Raw genomic sequence first — 24,409 nt, forward strand, 5'->3', positions numbered from 1 at the left:
ATTGCGCAAAGGTTCCAGTGCTTTGAAGGAAATTCGTTCCACGTATATACACGTTTATTCAGGTCAACGAAAAGCATAAGTCCATTTACTCTACGGTTAGCTAAAGCACTGTCGTCGAACAGGTTCTTTCACCATGTAATGCTCTAACAGCAGTTTCAAATGAAAAAGAAAACAGAATTTGTTCACTATTATAACCGCCCTGGAGAGAGCGCTAATACAAAAAATGAAAAGTCATTTTAGTTACCATAATTAGGAGTCAAGTAATTAATTATATGTAGTTGGTTTGCTTAGCTATCCACGACTAAGGTAAGAATTCTGTCCATCACATCAAGAAAGCTATAGAAGTATCAAAACAGCTTAGCAGATATACGTTGGTCAATTTAGGGTCAAGCCAATTCATATTTTCTCTAAAAGCTGAATGGCGTAGCCGAGAGCATGATGCTTCCGACTTCTTCAGTTTGAGGCTTGTTAACACTACCGACCTCAGACTGGATTGTTACAACCAGTTAGCTGCACTGAGAAGTTATCGCAGATGTGCTACAACGCACGCGCGAGAATGAAGCAGAACACCGTAGCCACTGGACCGCCGCTACGGGTGAATTTCAATACCAGATCATCTTCAAAAACATATCGAGTGATATCAATACACCCGATAATTCTAGGACTGCACCTTGTTCCAGGGAACATACGCACAACTTGGTTCATGGACAACAAATTCGCAATGTGATTGTTGCAGCACCTGTACAACATAGGCCGGGGCGCTTTTATTTGAAGTATGTTGTTTGTTGTTTTAGTGCACTTGACGTAGTAAATCCGCCGAATTGAAATAGCAATGGAGTAAGGGGAACGCATCGTCAGACCTTAACACTTTATGCTGTGATTCATTCGAGCTTAGCTCCGTATGCGGTCATCACGCAGTGTGGAATCCACTGAATGCAACGCACTCGAACCATCACATTTTCTTGTTTATGCATAGTGCATTTTTGTTCAATGCAACCTAGCGCTGGTTCCCTTGAAATGTATCTTCAAGAAGGATTACTTTACCAAGAACTTCGGTCTTTAGAAGCAAACAAAGCATCATTCGCCAATGTCTGAATAAGTTTTCTGTCCCCCCATATTCTTCGCTAATCAGATCAACGGTACAACCGACGAAGCCTACACCTATTGCGAAGTAGCAGAACAGGTGGATGCCGTGAGGACAGCGCTATGGCGACTGGGCCATGAAGCTGGAGACAAGATCCTGCTCCTCAGCACAAATCGTACGCAACTGCTGCCGATGTTTCTGGGTGCAGCGTGCGCCAACATGGCGTCCGTCTGTGAAAGCCCGGACTTTAGTGTCGGTGAGTAGGCAAACGACATTCTTCAACATCCACGATTCAACGATCGAAAAGCGATGGAAGATCCAACATCACAACAAAGCACAGTCAATAGGCGTAAAAACTACTCAACCAAAGCAATGTAACAGCAACCGAGTTGTTTGATTGTGTCGAGCAATAAGTAAATACAAAACATAGAGTAACAGAGAAGCAATGGCAGGGAGGTTGACCAGAGAAGAGTGAAATGAAAGATGCAGATCTTAATGAGAGATCCAATTTAACTTGATTTACCCTATATATGTAGGAAAGGAGTTATGAGAATGAAAGGCTGAGAGAAGAAGGGAGTCACAGCGGTACGCGGCCACATTCGGTCACATAAGTCATTCTTCCGTAAACATAATAATACAAATAATACAATAAGTAAGTAATAAGTAGTACAATGTAATAATACAAATAAGTAAGGGGTTTTACGTGCCAAAGCCAGGATCTCATTATGAGGCGTGCTGCAGTGGGGGACTCCGGAATAACTTGAACCACCTGGGCACACAAACATGTGCACTTAGATTTGTGTGCACATAACGTGCACATAAATCTAAGTACACAGGTGTTTTCGTATTTCGCCCCCATTTAAATGTGGCCGCGGTGGCCTGAATTTGATCCCGCTTCCTCGTAATGAGCAGCCCAACGCCAAAGCCACTAAGAAACCACGGCAAGTTTCGCTAAACACCGGAGAAGGGCCCTTAAAAATCTGATGTGCAAGCATTCGCAAAAACGAAGTGCCTGAAATTATGTTAAGAAAGCGGACCAGCTTTTTGCAGTTATTTATCCATGCAAAATACAGTTCACTCTATCCAGCTATGCTGCATTTTCCAGCTTATTGCTGACTGAAGAGAAATAGGCACTGACCTTAGCTCTCGACATATCGGACAACAGTCCCCTTCTCGATCTCAACGGATGCTTACACATCGGTTCAGGACGCACACGTTGCATAAACTGGTACAACTATGTGTCCTAATTCAAATAAACATCCGATGATAAATGTCGAAATATTCTTAACACACTCTGCTAGATTCTTTTTTTTTTTTTTGCGAGGCACTGAATTGAGTGAGAAGTGATATCACTTCTTCATATTCAGGAAATAAATTTTAAAGGGCGCTATTGCCATCCTACGTCGCCAGTAACCCTGCCTCAAATGACACCATGATCATCAGCCCCACCGACGTTTGCCAAAAAATTGAATGTAGAAATATTTGCCGCCGCGACTTAGAACAACGGAAGTGCAGTTGCATACAGTCAAACCTTTATAACACAAGAAAATTATAAATTAACATGGAGGGCACAAGGTGAGCGTGAATTCTCGACTTGTGTATTGTTACCTATCATGGGTCCGCTTTCTCTGTGCACACTTTTTTTTTATTGCGCTTGAAACTATACTGTGTCATAGCTAACAAGAACGAAGGATAACCCTGTAGTCAAGTTGCACGCAGCATGTCAAGAAGCATGCATAAGAATAAGTGGCCTCATACTAAGGATTCTAATTGAACTTTGTTGTTGTTGCTGTCGTTCTTTGCTTCTAGTACATCAACCCTGCTACGTACATATTGTTTCCCACCTATTTATTTTAGGATCGCTACCAAAACGCTGATATGCTATTTTTATTGTCATTTCTAATTGTGATTCTACGCGCACATCCACTAAATAATTCAGACATATTAATATGGAAAAAGCGCGAATGAAAATAAGGATGTCGTTTGTTTGCTTTTAAAACAGCTGTCGAATTACGGCCTGCCAGTTGGGATCTTTTGTTGGCTTGAGCAATTGCCATTAACAGTTGCTAACACACAACACTTCTCGAGAGTTATTCTTGCTTTTCACATATAATTCAGTTCAAGCAGCCAGATTTAGTGAAGATTCCCTATAGTGAATGAGCCACACTCTAGTTCAGCTTGCCATACCAAAGCTACTTATGGGGTGCGAGAGACATGGTAGCGGATTTCTCCGTTGTCCTTCAGGAGATCCTGCACTATATTTTACCTTCGATGCGTGTTTTATTGTAGAAGTAATGCTTACATAGTTTTTGCACGGGTTGGCGAAGCCTCTTCTCTGAAGCCTCTTGTGTGTCATATATGTGCGTCCGAAAAGTGTAACCGCCCATAATATTACTAACGATAACAAGTTGTACGTGTTGCTTCCAGGTCATCATGTCACTTGGTCCAAGTCCTACATTGCGTCTTATTCGAATAAAGATACAAAGACAAGGATAAGAAAGAAAAAGTGAAAAATAACGCAGAAGTGGGCACCGAAATGTCGGAGGTAGCAGTCGTCACCGAGTGAATCCAAGATGGTTCCACAGTGGCTCGCTGCAGCAAATGGTCTTCACCAAGACGTGTAGTACCGGCGCCATGCTAGCGCAAACCTCGTCAATGTAAACCTTAACATGCGAATTCTTTTGCACATATGTGCAATCATTACCAAAAGTACTGAGCACAACATTCTCCAACCTTATTCTCATTCTGCTGAAAAATTCTTAAATTGTTGCTCTCCTGAATACTTCTTGTTTTTCTTGCAAAGGTTTTCTAAATCGGTTTGGTGTTCCTTTCAAACTACAAAAGTGAGAGGAAACTAATGACGAAATTATTCGCTCATATGTTATTCGTTTACCCTCCGAAGTTTTATCAGCTTCAATAACGTTAGGACAGCCCTGCTCTTGCCTGTTGCAAAGCTGTTGCGTAACCAACAGGGTGCAAGGATTAAATCTGATAAAGCCAATCAACAACGTTTCTGCATAAATTTCTTGCTTAAAATATCACGCTTTAACAGGTATGAATTATCGCTCAGAATAATGACGTTCTTGCCATGACTGATAAGATTTGTTTCCGCACAACAGATTGTTTCCAATGGATTTTCCTTTTCTAAACATCCTAAATGCATTCTCATCTTGTGCCGGTTTTCTGGTGTTCGCCAACAGCCTACACCCTCAACGAATGTGCTCATCGACAGTGAATTATGCGCCGATGCAGATGCCCTGGCTGACGCAATGGAAACCCTGTCCCTGGCCTCCGTCTGCTGTGAGCCAGACCGGGTTCAAGAGGCCCTCGAACTGCAGCGAAGACTGGTTTCTATAAAGGTACGCGCCGAAAATAGAGGTCGCGTTGAACTATATAATTCACCTCTGCTTTTAATTTATTCTTGCACATTCCATCAAACAATTTTTGACAAAAGGTAAAGCTCCAGATCGAAGTACAGATGTAAACTGATTAGTGCCATCACCACAAAAACAAAGAAAATTAGGAGCAAGGAGTGTGACGGGGGTTCGGACGTTTGGAACCAACGTCAGAAGATAGAGAAGCTTCAGAAGAAGCGAAGTCAGTTGAGACTTAGTAATTAGTATACATAAACTCTATTTGCATTTCCTTGGCGAACAAAAAGAACTTCAATTATTTCGGAAGAAAATTAATTCTAAGCAATCGTACTGCCAACTAGAGCACTATGACTTTTAAGAATCAGTTTTCTTTTTTTTTTTTTTTAAGAGTACGTATCCTTTTTAACAACATAAAATAATATTGTAAGCCAAATCGCCCTAAAGTCACGAGAATGAATGAAAAATACATCTCTCAAATGCTTAGAACCAATGTAACAAGAAATATGTAGTAAATTGTTGTTCATGCGTTACTTTTTCAATGTAATTTAATAGGGTATTGCCTTTACCGAGTGCTTACAGCTTTGAACTGAAAGGAATCTTTTAACATGCAAGTGTGCTCTGTCGAACTCCAGCGAAAATCTGTTCGATTACCTACGTCACACAGTCATCATTACGCTAAATTCTTGGCATTCGAACACGCTTATGTATATCGGGGTGAGAATTAGGCGTCGACAAGACTCTGCTAATCTATTTCCAATTCTTTGAAATATAGTTCAGTGCTTTCTTACAAATGTTCTCTCAAAGCTTTTAAAATTCGAGATGAATTTGCAAATAAGATAGTTGGCTTAAAAAATTATGAAGGAACCTCGTGCTACTGTTGCTGGCTAAAACGAACGACTCGCACATCGACATTCACGTAAGATAGCCCTAACCGCAGTATTCTGTAATGATGATGATGAATGGTTTTTTGTGGCACAAGGGCCTAGTACAGGGTCCTGAATATTTCACTGCGCGTGTTCGAAAAAAAAAGCATTTTTGGATTCACTGCTGTACTGTTCTTGTTCAAATTTCGCAGAATGATCGCATTTTGGCATTGACTTCATTTAGAATAAAATTTTAGGTACAGTTAATTGCCTGGTTTTCAAGAATTAATCACAAATTTTACCGCGCTTATGGGTTTGCGAACTGCTACCGCGACGGCGCAAGCATAAACTTGTGTCGCCACCAGCCGTGAGTTGCAGAAAGCAGCGTTTAAGGGAGGGCTGTCGCATGTTGCTTGCTCCTGTTACAGGCGACTTCCCGCCCTGAAATGCTGCTTTCTGCAGGTGATGACAGGCGGTGACAGAAGTATATGCTTGCGCCGTCGCAGCAGCAGCTCGGAACTCCATAAGCGCAGGCAAATTTGTACTTTTTTCTTGAAAACCACGCAGTTACCTCAACCAAATTACACTAAGCGAAGTCGACGCCAAAATGCGATCGTTTGTGGCAGCGTTGTTGTACATTCACAAATGCTAGTCCGTTAATGCGCACGGTCTTTTATTACGGCGAAATCCTTAAATGGCTCATGGGTCGAAAAATCCAACGACCGTCCGACGTTCGGGCAGCAAAATTCAAGCTTCCATCAAGCATGCGGAAAACATTTCGACGCCACCGTCAGACTGCACTGATAGTGCGGATTGCCACGGGCTCCCATGTTTACGCTCAAGAAGACCACGACCGTACGAGCTAGCCGCTAAAAAAAAGTGCAATGCCGGGCCAACTCCCGGCAGAGGTGCATTTCGCCATTAAGGGGCACAGATACACAGCTTCGCTGGTCATCTTTCTTCACAGAGTGCAAGGGCACTGAGTTTTTTTTTTTTAATTTCCATTTGATTTCGCCTACGTAATATCGCTGCTTAACTACGTCGATAAGGGACGTCCGATGCGCAGTGGTACCAATACTCAAGCGCGCAGTCCCCAGCATACGACAAACCGGTGTTTCTGATGAGATCCTTAGCAGTTCCTAGTTTAAGCAAAAACGCAGAGGGTGTAAACCGTCCTAAGTGTAAAATAATCTTGTGACTACGATATTAACCACTTTGCACCTTGCGAAGATAGTCATAGTGCTGGAACGACGTTACTGTAACCGCAGAACAAGTTGCTTTTGCTGCAGCCTGTTTAAACCATTTGCGCAAGGAGCCGCAGTTGACACGTCCTTCAGATTAGGCGGCTCGTAAAAGGCAATGGTTGCGAGAGCTTCACGCGCTACACCGAGGCGTGTTCCAAGCCCTGATTCTCCCAACACCCTTCCTGTTCTTTTATCTGTGTCTTGCCTTATTATTTTTCACAGCCAAACTGTATATGACTAGGATCCCGGGATTTCTTCGTCTCCGTCGACCGGAAACTCAACCAATCATAGCGGAAGGCACACGCCGCGTGCGCCACTGGGTTCTTTGCCGCACCATCAGATGGCACTCGCCTCAATGCATCCGCATCCTCAAGCGTTTTTTGGTAGCGATCACGGCTGTATAAGCTGCAGTTGCTGGGAAGCAGCAGCTGCAGCATATCTATATGTAAACGAACTGTAATTTTACAAGGTTCAAGCGCCGGCTTGCTTGAACGCAGGAACTCGAGCACTCATCAGAACGCGCTTTGCCACAGAAATGCTTGAGCTGGGGCGCTGGGCGCTATCAAGGATAGATACAAGCGCGCGTCTTTCAACATTGAAGACATCGCACCATTTTCGTCGCGTCTTCATTGAATGCCGTGAGCATATCTTAGTAAAGCACTAGAACTACCACAGTGCCTCCTCGCCAGCGTTGGATCTATCTACGTTAAAAGATATTGTTGACGCTAAAGGTAGTACAAGTACAGTATTTTTACAGTCGGGCCTCCAAGCGCGCATATATTCATTTCCATCCAGATGCACTAAACTGTAACTCTTCACATAGATTTCCTACGAGGCTCTGAGCAAACGTACCACTTCGTCATGAGAGGCCACAGAGCCAGTATAGTTGCCAGAGTCAGCTCTTTAGGCCGCCTAAAGCAATAATTTATGCCGCTTTAGAACATTAAGCCCCATGAATCAATCAATAAATAAATCAAAGAGATGTCACACATAGTTTTGAAGTACGAGAACGAATCAGAAAGTCTTCGACCCACCCCCTTTCTTTTGTTTAGCCAAATCAAGGCTGTGAATGCGAAGTCAACATATCCATTCCCAGTGGTGGGCCTTTTTTGGACCGGTCCGGCATTATCTGCCGGTAGCAGCATGACACGGCGCTGCTGTCCGTTGTTGAAGATGGCGGTTATCCTTCACACGTCCACGGCGCACGACGAGAAACGAAGTGTGATTCGTATTTTATGGAGCAAGGGACGCCAATCGAAATTCACAGGGAAATGCAGCCCACGTATGGGGAAAGGTGTCTCGCTTTGAAAAGTGTGAGGTGGTGCTGTTGTGAGTTCGCAGAAGGCCGTGAGGCCTTGCATGACAATGAGCGTCGTTCCACAGTCAGCCGAACGAGTTCTACCACAGGTGAATCTCAAATTTAGTGCTGCGATGAGACAAATGTCTGAACCGGTGTGGGGACTAAGTAGAAAAAATAATGTAATGTACGTGGAATAAATAGTATGTACATTTGTAATTACCTATATGTACCCTATTGTGGCTAATAGCAAATAGGGGCAAATACTTTCTGATTTGCCCTCGCACATCAATAATTTCAAGCTAGCCTGTTTGTTATATAAGTCTGAAATTTCAGCAAAGTCTTTGTAAACTCTCAACCAATATAGTAACTCAAGTTACTTGTAAGCCAGTATATTAAATGTGGACGTTTTAAGAGATGCCGTTTACAAAAAAAGTGCGCTATCGAGCTGTTTAAATGCGTGGTTACGAAGTTGTAATCGCAAACCTTGCTAAGTTTTTTTTACCCACCTCCTATAGCTGAAAGGGGCATCCCCGTATTTTTCGACAAGTGTGCTGCACTACAAGACGCATAAATTCATTCAGCCACGTTTCCTGACAAGCGCATGCTGAACATCCATCTGTTCACTGAATTGCAGTACATCATAGCTCTGGACGAAACCGCGCATAATATGGTTGGAGCAACGAACACCGTAATCACATGGAGTGAGCTGCTGAAGAAGGGCCGTGAAGAAGGAGGCCCAATGCCACCGCCTCCCGAGTATCGAGAAAATCAGATCTGTTACATGACATCTACAAGTGGCACGACTGGCAAACCGAAACTGGTTGTGCATTGTCACGAGTCCCTCCTGGCTGCCGTTCAGTCAAGCAGGTTAGATTTTTTTTATGATGCGTTAGCATTCTGTAAGGTACTCCACGCATTTTTCGGGGCTTTGTATATATGTATGTATGTACGTACGTACGTACATACGTATGTATGCATGTATGCATGTATGCATGTATGTATGCATGTATGAATGCATGCATGTATGCATGCATGTATGCATGCATGTATGCATGTATGCATGCATGCATGTATGCATGCATGCATGTATGTATGTATGTATGTATGTATGTATGTATGTACGTACGGATGTATGCATGTATGCATGTATGTAATTATGTACGTATGTACGTATGTATGTATGTATGCATGTATTTTTGTATGTATGTATGTAATCGTTTTCCCGCCTACCTGGGTCGCTGTGCAGTCTGGTGAAATGGGTAGCGCATCAGGCTTATTTAGCCCTGTGTCCTGTATTCAGCGCATTTATGAGACGACCTTAGGCATTTGTGTTTATATTTTTAACGTTACACCTCTTTCGAGCTGTCTACGGTGCATTTATGAGACTCAACTTTAAGATTGGGTGTGTTTTATTTTATTTATATGAATTGACTGTATGCCTCTTCCATTCAACTGGCCTTTCATTGAATGAACTTTCATGTGAAACTGAGCATCCGGTACTACTTGAAGGCGCTAACATCACACACAATATATTAACAATAAGATTATACATTCTATGCATATAATGTGAACATAAATCGTATAATGGAGGCACCCACGTGCCCTCATTCAAAAGACAAACCGTGTGCGCCCCTACTGACTATCTCAACCAATTCAATGCGGCGCAATGAAAGGTATGAGTAACGTAGTCACTTTAGCCAAACAAAACGGTCCGAACGGAGAACCAGAGCAAGGGCTCCTCTATTTTCCGCCGCTGGCCCCCCTCTTCGCGATGCCGACTGAGTGGAAGCTTCATGAACGGATCAGTGCCACACAATGGGCGAGCCGTTCGCTCTTAGTTGAAACCCCTATCTCGCTCTCGTCATTAACACTAGCAGTAGCCTTTGCTGCGCTGCGAAGAAATGCCCACCGAACCAAAAAAAAAGATTTTTTTTTCTCTTCGTCCTTGCCGTTTTCCAGCCACCCTGGGCACATGCGTCTAGGTCCTGAAGACTTGTCTCTCTCCACATCGTTGTTGGTCTACCCGTACGCGCTTTCTTGGGGTGTCTGCAAGGCTATCGCCCAGGGAGCGTCGACCGCCTTTACGGAGACTGCCGATGACAATGCTATACTCGAAGCAATTCACAAACACAGGGTAAGCGTAAATAGGTCAAAACTCTGAGAGAGGAGGACAGGCACGAAATAAATGAATGAAGGCAAGGCGGACAATGTTAATGCAAAAAAATATTCGGTTTGCTACTTTTGAAAGAGGGAAATGCAGGTAAGGCCGAAAAATTGAAGTTGTGACGTGATATGAAATGTTACCTTGCCTGTTCCGTTTGTGTTTGTTGTCGTTGCTCCGCTCGACGCTTCATGCGAGCTTTCGTCTCCTCGGCACTGAGTGCACGCTTCGGCTCCAGGCTGGGTTGTAGCGTTGTAGCTCACAAAACTCTCTCTCTCTCTCTCTCTCGCTCGCTCTCTATTCCCTCCGAACATTCGTCCCTTCCCCTCCCTCTGCTGTCGTTGCTGTTGCGGGTGAACACGGAGACAAGCGCGGCAGCTCCTTCACTGTATTTGTGGAGGGTCACGCCTAGTTACGGCATCCAGTGGGCATTGTACACATGCGACGCGGCGTAGATGTTGACAGGAGCTTCTCAGGTAGTTTTTCCTGTGTGCCACAATCTCCTGTCATGTACTAACGTGATAGCGTTAAGGGTCCCGTTTCGCAGAAAATCCGGTGTAGGTTGCCGCGGGCGTCGCTTGGCGAATGATCATTCTCAACCACAACCGCGCAGGCCCTCCACGTGATGTATACCTTCTCTTGCATTCTTTACAAAGTTGGATTGGATTGGAAAAATTTGAATAAAACTCCTGCAGGACGCACGTCAGCGCGCAGTGGGCGTCTGCCACGCAGGGACCGACACGGAGTACCTGGCGGCCGCTGCGCGAGCTTGCTGGACGGCCCACTGCTGGTCTTGTAGGAGCGGGCTTCGTATCGTCTTCTCCCACTTGTCGGAGGTAGAATCGGGCGGAGCGTTTCTGCACTCCCAGAGAACATGTGCGAGTGTCGCCGTGACCCCGCACGAGGGGCACGCATTGTCTGGGTAGACGTCCGGGTAGATGATGTGTAAGGTGGCGGGGTTTCGATAGGCATCTGTCTGTAATAAGCGTAGCGTTAGCGCCTGCGGCTTGTTTAGTTTGGGGCGTGGCGGCGGAAAGAGACGTCGTCCCAAGTAAAAGTTTTGTGATTTCATTGTAGGTTACTGCAGCGTCCCTGTTCGCCTCCAACCCATCGAGACGTGGTTGCCCGGGGGTGACGGCGTGGTCGGTAAGCGCGCGCGCAGCGTCGTGGGCTGTCTCGTTGAGGTTGGGCGGGGCTCCCGGGATCCGACCCAAGTGGGCGGGGTACCAGATGATGGTGTGGTGTTTGAGGGTGCTCGGATCAGCGCCACGGAGGACGCGTAACGCCTGGTCGGAGACGACTCCTCTCTCGAACGCTTTGATGGCCGGTCTCGAGTCGCTGAATATTGTCGTTCGCATATTGTCGAGCATTGCCAAGGCTATGGCCGCTTGCTTAGACACCTAGGAGACACGTGTGCGCATCGTGGCGGCATTTAAAGTCCGTTGCGAGGACGAGACCGCTACCGCGGCGAAAGCTCGGTTGCATTGGTAGGCGGCGGCGACCAGGAAAGCGACGTCGTCCGCTTTCTTGTTTATTCGTTTGAGGAAAGTGGTGGCCCGGGCTAGGCGCCTGCCTCTGATGCGAATTAAAGTCTGCGGCTATCACAATTTTTTTTCTACAAGATTTGACAACGATATCAAGGAAACAAATATCATGAGCACCTGTGGGAAAATATATATTAACTAATGAAAATGGGGAACAACCAGGAATAGTTACATCTATTGCTAGTATCTCACACTCCATAGACATATACTGCTAAGAAATTTTTACTTTGTGGCATATTTTAGTTATCAAGAAAGCAAGTCCTCCGCCCCTCGATGGACGGTCCAATCGAAATAAGCGATAACTTCTTATGTGAAAATCTTAGCCATTGGAGAGCCAAGTCTTCTGCAAAATAATAATGTCGGGAGAAAGTTGTGAACAAGAATATATTAAATCGGTAGCTGCAGAAACAATGGAACGGAAGTTCCACCAGCTGTAATACCTTTAAATAACTTATGATGAATTAATGCCTACTTTCGAAACCATTTGCTCTAAAATACTGCCGTTTAAAAAATATTTCTTCGAAAGACTGTCTGTACCGTACTTTGTGAGTTTTGATTGAGGAACAGAGCTGGAAGGATTAGGATTAGAATCTGACTTGGAAAAACTATCTTTCACAAACTTTTTGGTTTTTGAGTGCGTGAGAGAGATCGAAGAATTATCGCTAGGTGATCTTGTGCGTTTTAGCGTCCGGAGGTCCATTTTTATATCCTGGTTGTTTTCCGACACTGATCCAGAGAAGCATCCGTTGTCGGTCTGCTGAGTTGAAGTTGATGGCCTCGCATTTTCTGCGTCTTCTACAATGACTGATAAAGGATCCATTAGCTGTTCAGCATCCGATGTTAGAGTATGAATAAGAATCTGCGAGCTAGCATTAGAACTCGCTAAAAGACTGAACAGCTAAATCATTTGTGATGTCAGCACTTGAGTTAGAGCCTCTGACAGGCTTGATGTTAGTCGTTCCATAGATTTTGACAACCCCTTTCCGACCGCTGTCGGAACAGAATCGGAAAGGGCTGAATCTGCAACCATTTGCTGACGGGCTCTCATTCCGGCATATCCCTTAGATCTCCCCTGGCCCTCAACAACAGCATCACGGCGTGAGCAACGTCTCCTTTCAACTACATCTATAATTTGAATTTCCTGTGATCTTTCAGGACAATTCGAGTATTTGGCGGGGTGACCAACACTACAGAGACAACATTTCTCTTCTTTGGAAGAACAGTCCCTAAAATTGTGGCTGTCTCCGCAAGCACGGCAGCGGGGCGCAAATCTGTAGCCGCTGACGCTGTGACCAAATCGCCGACATTTGTTACATTGTAGAATGCGTGGAGCCAGAACTTCTACCTTGTTAATTAGGAGCAATACCTTAATTTCTGTTGGCCGCATCGTCCCAGCACGTGTAACATTTGCCTGACTCTGTTGAGATCTTCTTATTGTCAATCACTCCACTGCACCGGTAAACGGAGATGACTCCAGCTACCGAGAACATGTCTAAAATCTCTTCAGGGGTTAAAGTGACGTCCACCCCTCGTACAATGCCTCTGGAGCATGCGATATGTGGCGATACGAAAAAGCTCACCGGATGGGAAGCGAATGTGGAACAATTTAGCCGTTCCTAGACACAGGTCTGTTCTGGCGAGCAGCATAGTGTACCCCCTCTGCCAAACTGGCGGACCTCCGTGATCAGCCGGAAGTGAGCTGAAGCATTCTGCAATTCTACCTGAATCGCCTTTCGGTTTTTCATATTGATCATACCACCGTCGATAGGCACCATGGCCACAGGAACATTGCCGGCTCCAATGCGAAGAAAGAACTCCAGCGGCAGCTCCTGAGGAGCTACCGAGGCTGGCCACGGGGCAGCCCCGTAGCCAGTTGATGATACCGACATCAAGTACGGCTAACACAAAAACACATAAGAAAATAAAAAGAAAAAAATGAGTAACGTAAAATAACAAGCAGAAGAAAGAAAATACCACCCAATACTCGACCTAAGGCCCCAAAGCAGAAGAACGCGCAGCGCGGCCCGCAGCACGCCGCACCTTCTTTTTCATCCAGCAATGGTGCTCAAAGTTTCATGGCGTAGAAAATGTCGCAAATTTTTTGGCAAAGCTCCAAATGCTTCTCTAAGAACAGACTCTGTGCACGTCGTAAAGGTTATGCAAGAGCTCGCATTCAGTGTTCTCGTGCCGACCCTCCGAGGCTTTTTCGCCTGCTGGCGACCCAGCACAGCGTTTCAAGACGACGCCAACAAGATGCCGCTGCTGTTCGTGCTCATGGTCGCCATTCGCGTTGCAGAAATGGTGGTCCGCTGCGCGCCCTCCGCTGAAGTGAGGAAATCAGCGAGCGCGCGACGCGCTCCGTAAAAGTAGTAAAAGTGCTGGCCGACCCAGCATTAGCGCACATGCGCAAGGGCGTCTACGTTGGCCCGCTGCGCCATCTGAGCTAGAACTATCTTAAGTTTGACGGGGAAATGAGAGGAAGGAATGACTGTCAAGACGCGAAACCTGCTCTTGGTGTTCTTTCCGTACCATTACATCAAGGTGATGCGCTGTCTCTTCGACTTTGTGAGAGGCAAAGCAGTTGCTTTCAATCAGCTTATTTGAGGGCGCTGCTTTATGATGCGGGTGGGAGCGCAGTCACGTGGTGTTCCTCATATTTCGCGGGGTTTACTTATCAGTCGGAAAAAATAAGCGCGCAATTAGTATGTCGCTAAAAATACCGCAGACAAACGTCCCTTGGCTGTTCCTACGTATGTCTAATTGACACTTTACCTAATTACTAAGTTGAGACTTTACCTCATTAACTAATTAGCTCATTAAATCTCAGTAACAAAGGTTTCCACTGTACTGTAAACGATATGCACTAAGTTTTCTTCGAGTAACGCAAATGCTCATTTTTTCTCATCTTGGTGCATGATAGATCGGTCACCCTGTATATAATATCTTCTGCTGTGCTATTCTTGGTGCGTTAGCAAAGACCGATGGCTTAATGTTTTGTGTTCTCAACAGGTCACAGCGCTAATCACAACGCCTTACACTGTGAGGTGCCTGTTGGACAACGAACTGCGCAACGGTTATGACCTCCATAGCCTCCAATACGTCACTACGGCGAGCACGCCCATTGGGGAAGACGTTGCGAAGGCACTCGTCAAAGAATTTAACCTCAAATTTTTTGCACAGAGTAAGTGTCATGGGTCGAGATTCTGAATTAGCCGACATCTCGTTAAAAAGAAGCCTTAATCTTCCTTTGGTAATCAGTTAACGTTAGATTTACGGGAACGTTACTAAGAGATTGCTTAAACTAATATAAATCCGCCCCTGCGGTTTTGCTGTCTATGATACGGATTATCTCCAGCACCTTAGTACCCTAATCGTCACCGTGGTGTACACGGGCGTAATAGACTGGTGTTACGAGTGATTCGCGAAAGTACCGACTTTTTCTGGAGGTTGACAGTGGCAAGATAACAAAACTTTGTTTCGGCTCTTGTATTTTCATTTGAGCAGCGTATGGTCAGACGGAGACACTTTTCATCTCAGTGGGTCTCAACAACGCGCCCCCCAATTACAAGTCTATCGGATGTTTGGCAGTTGGCGTAGAAGCACTGGTAAGAACACCAATATTTTTGTCTGCTTTCAACAACGCAAATTACACGTGTCAGAGTCATCCAGCAGGAATAGTCGGGGCTGAATTGGGGCCGTCTGTATATGTTCGGCGCTCTCGCGCCACAACAAACATTAACATTATGTGTGCCGAGCGGCGGGCAAAATCATTGCGCAACAGTGACGTCGGGACTACTGCGAAGACGCCCATTATGAAGCTATTGAGCTGCACTTAACGAGAGTATATTCAATCAGTGTCGTAACCAAGTCCGTTCTTGCCCTTGCTCAAATTGATGGTTTGTTGTAGTTGTTTACTAAATAATGAGACCATGTGAAAATAAACAATCCGCCTCATTACACCCCGCCAAAGTTGATGTCCAGCGGAGCTGGTGTGCACGTCACACAACCACCACAAGTGACGTACGTCAAGCGCGCAAGCACATGCGTGCAGGTGCTTGCGCGCTTCCGCCATGCGCCAGTGCCTTATGGAACTAAGTTACTGTTTAAAAGCAAATTGTGTCATAAAATACGTAAAGTACGACTTACACACTAGCTGCAAACATGATCGCTTCGGATTTTTATTCAAATATACGGGAAAACATAAACCTGCTAGGCAAAGCCCTTTTCCAGCTCTGTTTAAGGTCTGTCTGAGTGCCCTCGGCCTCTAGGTGGTGGTACCGTCAGCACAGCATACATACTCATTCTTGGAGGCCTAGCACAAAAGCATTATACGGTAATGGAATTTCTCAAAGTAAAATGCGTCAGGAAATTCGTAAAGTACGACTTACACACAGCCTGCAGACATGATAACATAGAATTGTAATTCGACTATAGAAGAGAACATATTTCTGTTACGTGGAAACTGAAACACAAACCCTTTTTCCAGTTGCCGTTTTTTCGGTGAGCACGCCACAAGAAATCCCGACCAACTAGAGGGAGACAGCTTCGCTGTAATCATGATTGTTTATTTGTTCAAAGCAAGGATATGCGAAGTTTAGTATAGTAGATGGTTTGTTTTTCCTGCGTAAAGAAAGTCCTCAGTTTTGTCTTTTGTTTTATTTACATTGAAGCGTGGCTCAGCTGTAGTGGAAAGGGCCACATGCGCCTCTCCCTTTGCAGTGGAAAGCCGTCCAATGGGTAGCTTGCCCAACTTTTCAGTGTAACGTTTCTGTTCGCCACGTGCTTCTGCATGTGTCCAGGTGTTCTCAAGGTACATCAAATCTATGTATATTATATAGTATACTTGTCCAAATGACCACACTCATAGTTGTATTTCGTCACCACCTCTAATCTTTTGTTTTTCTTGCGTCTGCTTGTCCACCTTTTGTAGCGTGTGGTAGATAACCGGAAACACGATCCTCCATGTAACCCTTGCATTAGTCTTACGAATGAAATCCCTTCTTGGCTCTTTACGTTAAGCTTTAGCATAGCTTCCGTCATGGCTTTCACACAGGTGAGGGACACAGAAACGAAAAAGCCTCTGGGACCAAGGCAACGTGGAGACCTCGTGGTGCGAAGTCCAAGCCTGATGCGTGGATACTGGGGCAGACTGCACGAGCCCATCACCGACGAAGAAGGCTGGTACAGCACAGGTAGGAGTGCATGTGGAATGTGCACGTACCACGTGTTTTGAGAAACAGTTGAGCGATAGCACTTGCCAGATGTATGCCCAGTGAAATAAGCAGTAATGCTTACGAATTAAGTGGTACTTCTTCACACGTAAAACACGGAAGACAAATGTATCATTATCTGTACGTTTCTTCATTCATTCATCAACATATATTTAGCCAGTTCGTTCGGGAACAATCTAAGACTTCGTACAAAACAACGCGAGTGTCTGCAAATTTTTTGTAAACATTTTTTTTTTCCGAAATACAATTAGTGTGAATGAGCACACTGAATGCCTTCACTAGTATTGCTCTTGTATTAGCATGAACAGCTTCTGTATAGCCTTCTCTCTGGTCATGCAACGCCTGTACTAGTTCATGCCCGTGCGAGGCGCCTGTGTTTAGGCTTACCAAATTAAGCTGGTTGAGCACCCAACCAGGTGCGGAAAATCACGTCTGCGCGTTTGAAGTGATAAGATAAAGGATTGTCATGACGGAGGACTTGTGAGGCTGTTTGAAACAACGCGTGCTGTATGGCCTTCGAGAAGAGGAATAAAGGGAAAGCAAGGAGAAATTTCATGATGACCGTGATAGTAGACGCGCTCGAGCATGTGGTCAATGCAAGGTTTCATTAAAGTTGTTCATCTAAACCACAATTCATGGAAATCTCCACATAGCGGCTGATTTCGTCGCGAGCACATGGTTGTCCCGGCCACGAGCCCCGAATAAATATTTATGGCACTAGAGTCACAGCGCAAATTAGGATACGGTACGTAATTAAAGACGTAGAAGAAGAGCGTTGTCCTCATCGGTTCATTTCTTCCTGTTAATTGGCCCAGGTTTCATGGACCACAAATTATATTTGTGCAAACATTACTTGAACCACTAAATGTGCAAATTTGCGATGTGCTTCCTAATAATACGCATTCAAATTGCCCAGCGATCAGGTTCGATGGCATTTTCCCAAACCACGCGAAACTACTCCCTTACGGCATCTTAAACGCCATGTTGCAAGGCCACCCAAGCACCCTAGAAACAAACATTATCATTGCAACAGATGCCTCACAGTGCGAGGGAAAAGCTGGCATTGGAATGTTTTGTCCTGCACTCAACTGGTCTTTTTCTTTAAGATTACCTGATTTTGTGCCTATTTTTCTGGCCGAGTTCTAAGCAGTAATCCTAGCTTTACGTAAATTAGACCAAATGATTGCAACGGCTGCTATTCTTACTGACTCCCTTTCTGTATGCTCTTGCCTTACCGCTACTAATGGGTCACCCATCCGAAAACTCTTCCACTTACTAGTTCCTGCCCATGTGCAATGCATTCATTCGATTTAAGTGCCTGGTCATAAAGGTTTGTTTTTTAATGAAACTGCCGATTAACTGGCAAATGCATCACTATCCCGCCCTGTTCTTTTTATTTTTAGCACAGATCACTGAGTGATCTGTGCGTGAGTGAGTGAGTGAGTGAGTGAGTGATCTGTGCGTGAGTGAGTGAGTGAGTGAGTGAGTGATCTGTGCGTGAGTGAGTGAGTGAGTGAGTGAGTGAGTGAGTGAGTGAGTGAGTGAGTGAGTGAGTGAGTGAGTGAGTGAGTGAGTGAGTGAGTGAGTGAGTGAGTGAGTGAGTGAGTGAGTGAGTGAGTGAGTGAGTGAGTGAGTGAAGAAACTTTATTGCAGGTCTGGCGAGGACGCGAAGTCGTCGCGCACCCGGCTAGTTCACAACAACAACATGATTGCCCTGTGTTCTGCATTCGCGCTGTAACCTTAGCAGCACAGCAAATTGCCAACTAGCCTAACCCATCACAAGCCTGCGATTGCGACTGCGGAAAGCTTCCGACTGCACAACCGCACCAAGCTTCGGAGCAGCCGGTTATAATGTGGTTTACTTCGGGGGGTACGCAGGCGACCTGTGCTACTACGACAAAGATGGCTGTCTGTACCTAGTTGCGCGGCTGAGCGACTACTTCTGCGTCCGTGGGTGCAAGTATTGGCCAGCCGAAGTCGAGGCTATGCTGCTCAAGTGTCCAGGGGTTCATGACTGCGCCGTCGTTGGAATACCCCATCCTGAAGCTGGAGAAGTGGCGCACGCTATAGTTGTGCCCGCGCCACAAGCAAGAACACTGAGCGCAGAACACGTCACGCAATTTGTGGAAGGTTAGCATTTCCTATTTTGCTTCTTGTTCTTCTTTTAAGCTTACTGCGTGCGACGTCCTCATTATATAGAAAGTTCTCTGGTTGGTTTCTGGCAGCCTTACCTTAACTTCACAGGCCAGCGTAACTGCCTCATCAGCTTTGAACGTTAGCGGTTTGAGCTTGTTGGTATGTATAATTGGTGAGAGTAGAGAGGAAATACAGCAAATGACGAGTACACAACGTGGCAGACGACGACAAGCCGTAACTTCCAACTGGGATGCATGGTGCCAGAGCACGGAAATAAGTAGAAGACGAGCGAAAAACACGGTATGAACAAGGAATGACGCTAATAAGAAGCAGCAGTCGCCGTACTATCGCAAGGTGCATGCGTCAGCATCGCCCAGAAAGCTGATTTCTTTGCCACAAAGAGACACAAACTGCTAGCTCGCAGATAAGTCGCGCTGGCGTGTCATCTGAGCAGCTTCAACAATAATGCGATTGCACGGTCGTACCAGTGTTGATACAATATTTGCGTTTTTTCGAAAACTGCAGCGTTTTGCAAGAAAGTAATATTTTCCATTGCGGAAATTATTCACGTATTCTCGTAGGCGGGCTTTGCGACATCTGCCGGTCTGACCCGCGTAAAATGCTCTGCATGACACAAGTATTTTAAGGCGAAAGCAGTGATCCGCGCCTGTTCTGTGTGTTTCCTTCTTTGTCCTTTGTTGTTTGCGCGGTTATATGATGCATTCCAATATCGACCACCAACTAGCCCGCCTATCCCTGTTAAATAAGAAAGCAGTGAGTGACTCGTTCCGCGGTGACCTTGAGCGAAACACGGCAGGACCAAAAAAAGATGGTGCACAAACCCACGTGACCTCCTCCTAGCGAGCGGCGTGTGGAGATGCAACGTGCGACGCGCGCAGAGAGAAATACAGGTGTTTCGTCGCTGACGTCATGAAGCGGCGGCGGCGGCGGTCGTGGCGAGATTCGACTGCGAAGTGAAAGAGACGGCGATGGAGGACACTCAGTAAATTGTGCTCTACACTTATTTCGTTCGACTAAAACCAGTGTTAAATGTATGCCAGCAGACAGTGTTTACCCAGAGATTCCTAGCATTATCTTAAGCAACGTGCATGTTTTCCCCTCATTTATTTCATCATTTCTTTTCCTCTGTGTCCAGCTAACGCATCGAAGGGATGCCGGTTGGAAGGAGGCGTCACATTTGTCGACATGATTCCACGCAGCAATAGAGGAAAGTTCGTCAGGCGTCAGCTCGTCCAGTGGATTATCGGGAAGCGAGAACAGGGAGGCATCAACAGTCGGCAAGATGAGGCGTAAGATCTAACAGATTGCCCAAACGACGCTTCCCCGAACTGCGCAAAGCACATCTCGCACTAGGGGTGCGCATTCATGGTGCAAATTTGTAGTATTATTAATTCGAAAGCATTATATGCCCCATGAAGTGGAAAATCCGGCGTCCGTTTTATCTTCCGATGGTACCAAAACCCACGTGACCAAGTGACGACGTAACGTTCCTAGCGCTGGGACTGTTGCGGCTCGCACTGCAAAATTCTACGGTGAACAGTCATGGCGTCGAACCTGGACCCCTTCCAAAATTGGATTAAGATGGATTAAAGTCGATTAAAGTGGGTGAAAGAATATTAAAATTGGTACAAATTACAGCAAGGTGGATTAGGCTGGATGAATGTGGAGCTATAATTTAAGGTGATAACTTAGACAAGTCATCATGCTTTCGCATTCAAATCACCTAAAGAAACTTAAGTGAGTGTCACTTCTTAATAAAGTGTACGTTGAACGGCATGTTCCGGTATTTCATGTCATTCATTGGTCACAGCTCCTAACGAGCTGAAGCCGAATACAAATGCTCATAAGGCTCGTGGACACCGTGACAACGTAAACCTGAGAAAGGAGGTTTTGCTTTTCGGGTTCATTATGCAAGGCACGTTCACCTTGAAAAACTTTCGATGTAGCAGGCGTTCTGTGCTGTATATTGGAAACGTAAGTGTACTGCATTTTTACCTAAGTTCTACTTTTCCATTTGGTTGTGCAGCTCGGGAGTTTTTCTTAATTATTAGAACCATGTACACAATTCCTCCCAAAATAAATGTGAATGTGGCGTTTTAATGTGTGTTTTACACACGCACACACGCACACACAATGAGCAGTACAAAAATTTTAAACTGCGCGAATGCAAGACGTGAACACAAACATAGACGCACACACAAAGCGCATACTTCCAAATGGCTATATTGCGTGAAGGCATGGAATCTATAAAGGTCTCCAAAATAGCAAAACAAGGAACAATCCCAAAGAAATCGTGCGTTTGCTTTGTTTCGCTAATTCAAAGAACCTTATAAATTTCCTGCCTTCACGAAGTTTAAAATTTTCGCTGAATACAATGAGCAGCCTGTGAATACTGGCATTTTGCATATAACTAGAGAGAGTCTTGTTTCGCGAGTCGTTCCACATCTCCGAACATAAAGTTCTAATAGACGAGCTTTCTTTCATTACTGTGAGCAGTAGTCACTGAACACAGATGAGGCATAACAAAGAACCCGGACACAAGCGCAGTTTGGAGCAAGACAGCGCGATGTAACCAAGATATAGCGCGTTCTAACAAAGAGCACAGCGTCTGGACCTTGGTGTTCAAGTTTGCTTTTGGAAATATAAAATAGCTATGTGGCTCAAAGCTCGAAGTACTAAAGGTGGTGTTTCAATGATTTGTGCAAGGGAGCTCTGCACGCGTGGGTACTTTGAAATAAAATAATCCAGGGGCTGGTGGAATGAAAGTTACACCTTCAGCAGGACATACCTTCTAAGCTCACCCACAATGAGCATACAACAGACAAAAGAAAAAAAAGCAGCAAGATAAAAGAATTCTGAATTAACCACGCACGTAGTTATGCCCTTCCATCATACGATCCACCACGTACATCTTCCAACACTTGCTCTGCAGCTGTATTCTAACGTATAGCTTGAAGCTTCAATTCATCTCGTATTTCTCGATCCTATAACTCCCTGCGCGCGCGATGCGTCCCGAGTTTGCGTTGCCGCTCACTCGCCCTCGAAGTACGCTGGTGAGGCGCCGTCTTTAGTTTAATAATGGCAAAAGTAGAGAGGAAATACACGTGGTGATAAATCCTGCTGTATGCATTCCTGCGTGCAATAACAAGCGCAAACTTTAGACAGGACATGGAGACGGACAAGGCACAGGCGCTTTGGCGTTTAATATTATTCGCATATATTAACAAACTAACACAGCAACATAATAAAATAATGTACGCGTTCCATCAAACACCTGTTCTCGAGTAGTCCGGCAGCGAGAAGTCATTCATGCCAGAAAAGAAAGGTAGAGTGTCACAAAGTTCAAATTTCGAACGGGAGGGTTGCGATGGATCGACAGCTGTGCCACTATCCATCGGCCGTGGCTGTGCGTAGCGCGAACATGAAACGCGAATAACATGAAGCGCAACCAAGAAACATGAACACCAAGAACATAAAACTCCAGTACGCGCACGTACGCAGGTGTATTTGAGATGGACACTTACAGATGCTACCGATTATGCACTGTCTTAAAGCTAGTCAAAGTGGCTGCAACGTCTTCAGCCACAACGTGGCTTTGTTCCTTAGTTAGGAGGGCTCGTTGGTAATTCCGTTTTTGAGAAGAAAGTACGAAGAAGCAAGAGAGCCATTATAAGGCACACTGATCTTGGAGGCAGAAGGCACTCGCTTGTAATACAGCACACCTACCATGTTACCCGCTGGCCTCCCGCTACCATATATATCCACTGCGTGCAACTCGTTATGCAATCCGTGTTCTTTCTGCACTCTATTATAGCAATGTAACAGATGGTCGCACCCTGAGTATCCTCTAACATTCCTGTGGGTCTGGTAGCAACTCCTCCTCTTTTTTTGTGTCTTTGGATGGCAGTCAGTACAATTTAGCGTGGATGTGTTGTTGCTCGGCGGATGTCCGGAGAATGAGGTAGTTTGCAGTGCCTGCCGACTACCCTGTTTGTAAACTGTGCCCGCGCGCAAAAGCCCACCGAACACAACGGTCAGATACGGTGATCGTGATGTCTGACAAGAGAAACAAAGTCCCCATATAGATGACATGGGTACCGCAAGAACAGCGCACTCACAGAACGAAAAATTCAGTTCTCTTAGGGCCATAATATGAAGAAATGACAAACATCTGCCCTGACCTCTAACCGTCATGTCAACTCGCAATGAAGATATTGAACATTATTATATGCATTTGGATGGAACACATAAATTATCATTTTCGCGCAGAAATACAACTTTCCGGGGTCCAACACCATAGAAGTACTCACTTTCTCTCCCTACAGCAAGAGTAATTTTAAGAGTTGTTTTTATTACCGGTAATAACTTCAGAGGCTTTTTTTTTGCCTTCTCATATTGTTACCTAATGTTCTCACAAGAATCAATTAGCCCCTTCAATCATGGAAGAGTATGGTAAACGAAGTCATAAAAACAAGAAAACGACACCGTCTATCTCTTTCTGTGCTTTCATTTTCCCATGCGCTGATAAGATCCAACTCATCCGATTCACCATCCTTGTGAAACAAAACTTTCTGAACTGTTCTCCTAATGAGCCCCTCATGGACGCGCACATTGGTTGCTTCAAGCACGTAGAACCAATTGGACGGCCAGGAATTATTTCGCAGGGCATGTGCAGCCTTTTCCAACAAAAAATAAAGCGAATTATTTCACGCCTTCACCAAATAAGTTGTCCGGCTGTGAGGCTCGGTTCCCGTGGCGCTCGGACACTCCAGACCACTGGATTGCATGTACGAGAGTTCTTTCAGTTCCCTGGTTGTTGGAAGTTCTCAAAAATCACATGCAATCCTTTAAACAGCCTGAAGTCAGCATGGCGGTCAAAGGTAACTTAGGCCGTTTATCTTACGACAAAGAGTGCACACTCAAATGCAAAATTTGAGCGGAAAAGGGTCGGAAAAGGGTCATCCATGCTTTTGTAAAAAAATTTCAATCGCATTTTATGCTGCGTCTCAGCCCATGCGATGAATAAATTGCACGTGTCTATGAATTTGATGCGTTGCTTCAAAGCGCCTCTGTTTGCTCGCACTAAAGAGTAACTTCACTTAAAAGAAAGCATTAGCTCGGAAACAGCTATGTTTCATCTAGTCAAATACAAAAGCACAAAACACAGCATTCTCATAAGGCAAATGTTTCAGTGATTTTAACGGAATTCATTCCACGTATATACACGTTTATCCAGGTACATGAAAAGCATTAATTCGTTGATACTCCAGCTAACTAAATCACTGTTGTCGAACATGTTCTTTAACCCTGTAAGGCTCTAACACCTGTTCCACGTGAAAAACAAAAGAGAATTTGTGCGCTAATATATCAGCGGTGGAGAGACCGTTGGTACAAAACAATTAAAGGTTATTTTAATTATAACCTAATAATTAGCACAGGGATTAATCATAT

At 45.1% G+C, this 24,409-nt stretch overlaps 1 protein-coding gene and 1 long non-coding RNA gene across 3 annotated transcripts in view; one reads left to right on the forward strand and one right to left on the reverse strand.

Moving 5' to 3' along the window:
• The window catches only part of LOC126532091 (uncharacterized), a 176,419-nt gene that overhangs the window by 76,084 nt on the left and 75,926 nt on the right, over positions 1-24,409 (reverse strand). The gene's annotated exons all lie outside the window — the stretch shown is intronic.
• On the forward strand, positions 14,055-20,726 carry LOC126532095 (luciferin 4-monooxygenase-like). The gene is made up of 4 exons (XM_072288121.1): positions 14,055-14,135; positions 16,624-16,762; positions 18,680-18,931; positions 20,094-20,726. Exons 1-4 carry the CDS (start codon positions 14,055-14,057, stop codon positions 20,249-20,251), a joined length of 630 nt encoding a protein of 209 aa, XP_072144222.1. The 3' UTR covers positions 20,252-20,726.

Source organism: Dermacentor andersoni, chromosome 5 (assembly GCF_023375885.2).
Source record: "Dermacentor andersoni chromosome 5, qqDerAnde1_hic_scaffold, whole genome shotgun sequence".
Classification (NCBI taxonomy): Eukaryota; Metazoa; Arthropoda; class Arachnida; order Ixodida; family Ixodidae; genus Dermacentor; species Dermacentor andersoni.

Bases quoted from the DNA above. Each gene is read 5' to 3' on its own strand.
- LOC126532095 (XM_072288121.1), top strand. From the start codon at position 14,055: ATGACTGTCAAGACGCGAAACCTGCTCTTGGTGTTCTTTCCGTACCAT. The intron at 16,763-18,679 runs GTAGGAGTGCAT...GGGGGTACGCAG, and splicing joins AGAAGGCTGGTACAGCACAG to GCGACCTGTGCTACTACGAC. The intron at 18,932-20,093 runs GTTAGCATTTCC...CTCTGTGTCCAG, and splicing joins CGTCACGCAATTTGTGGAAG to CTAACGCATCGAAGGGATGC.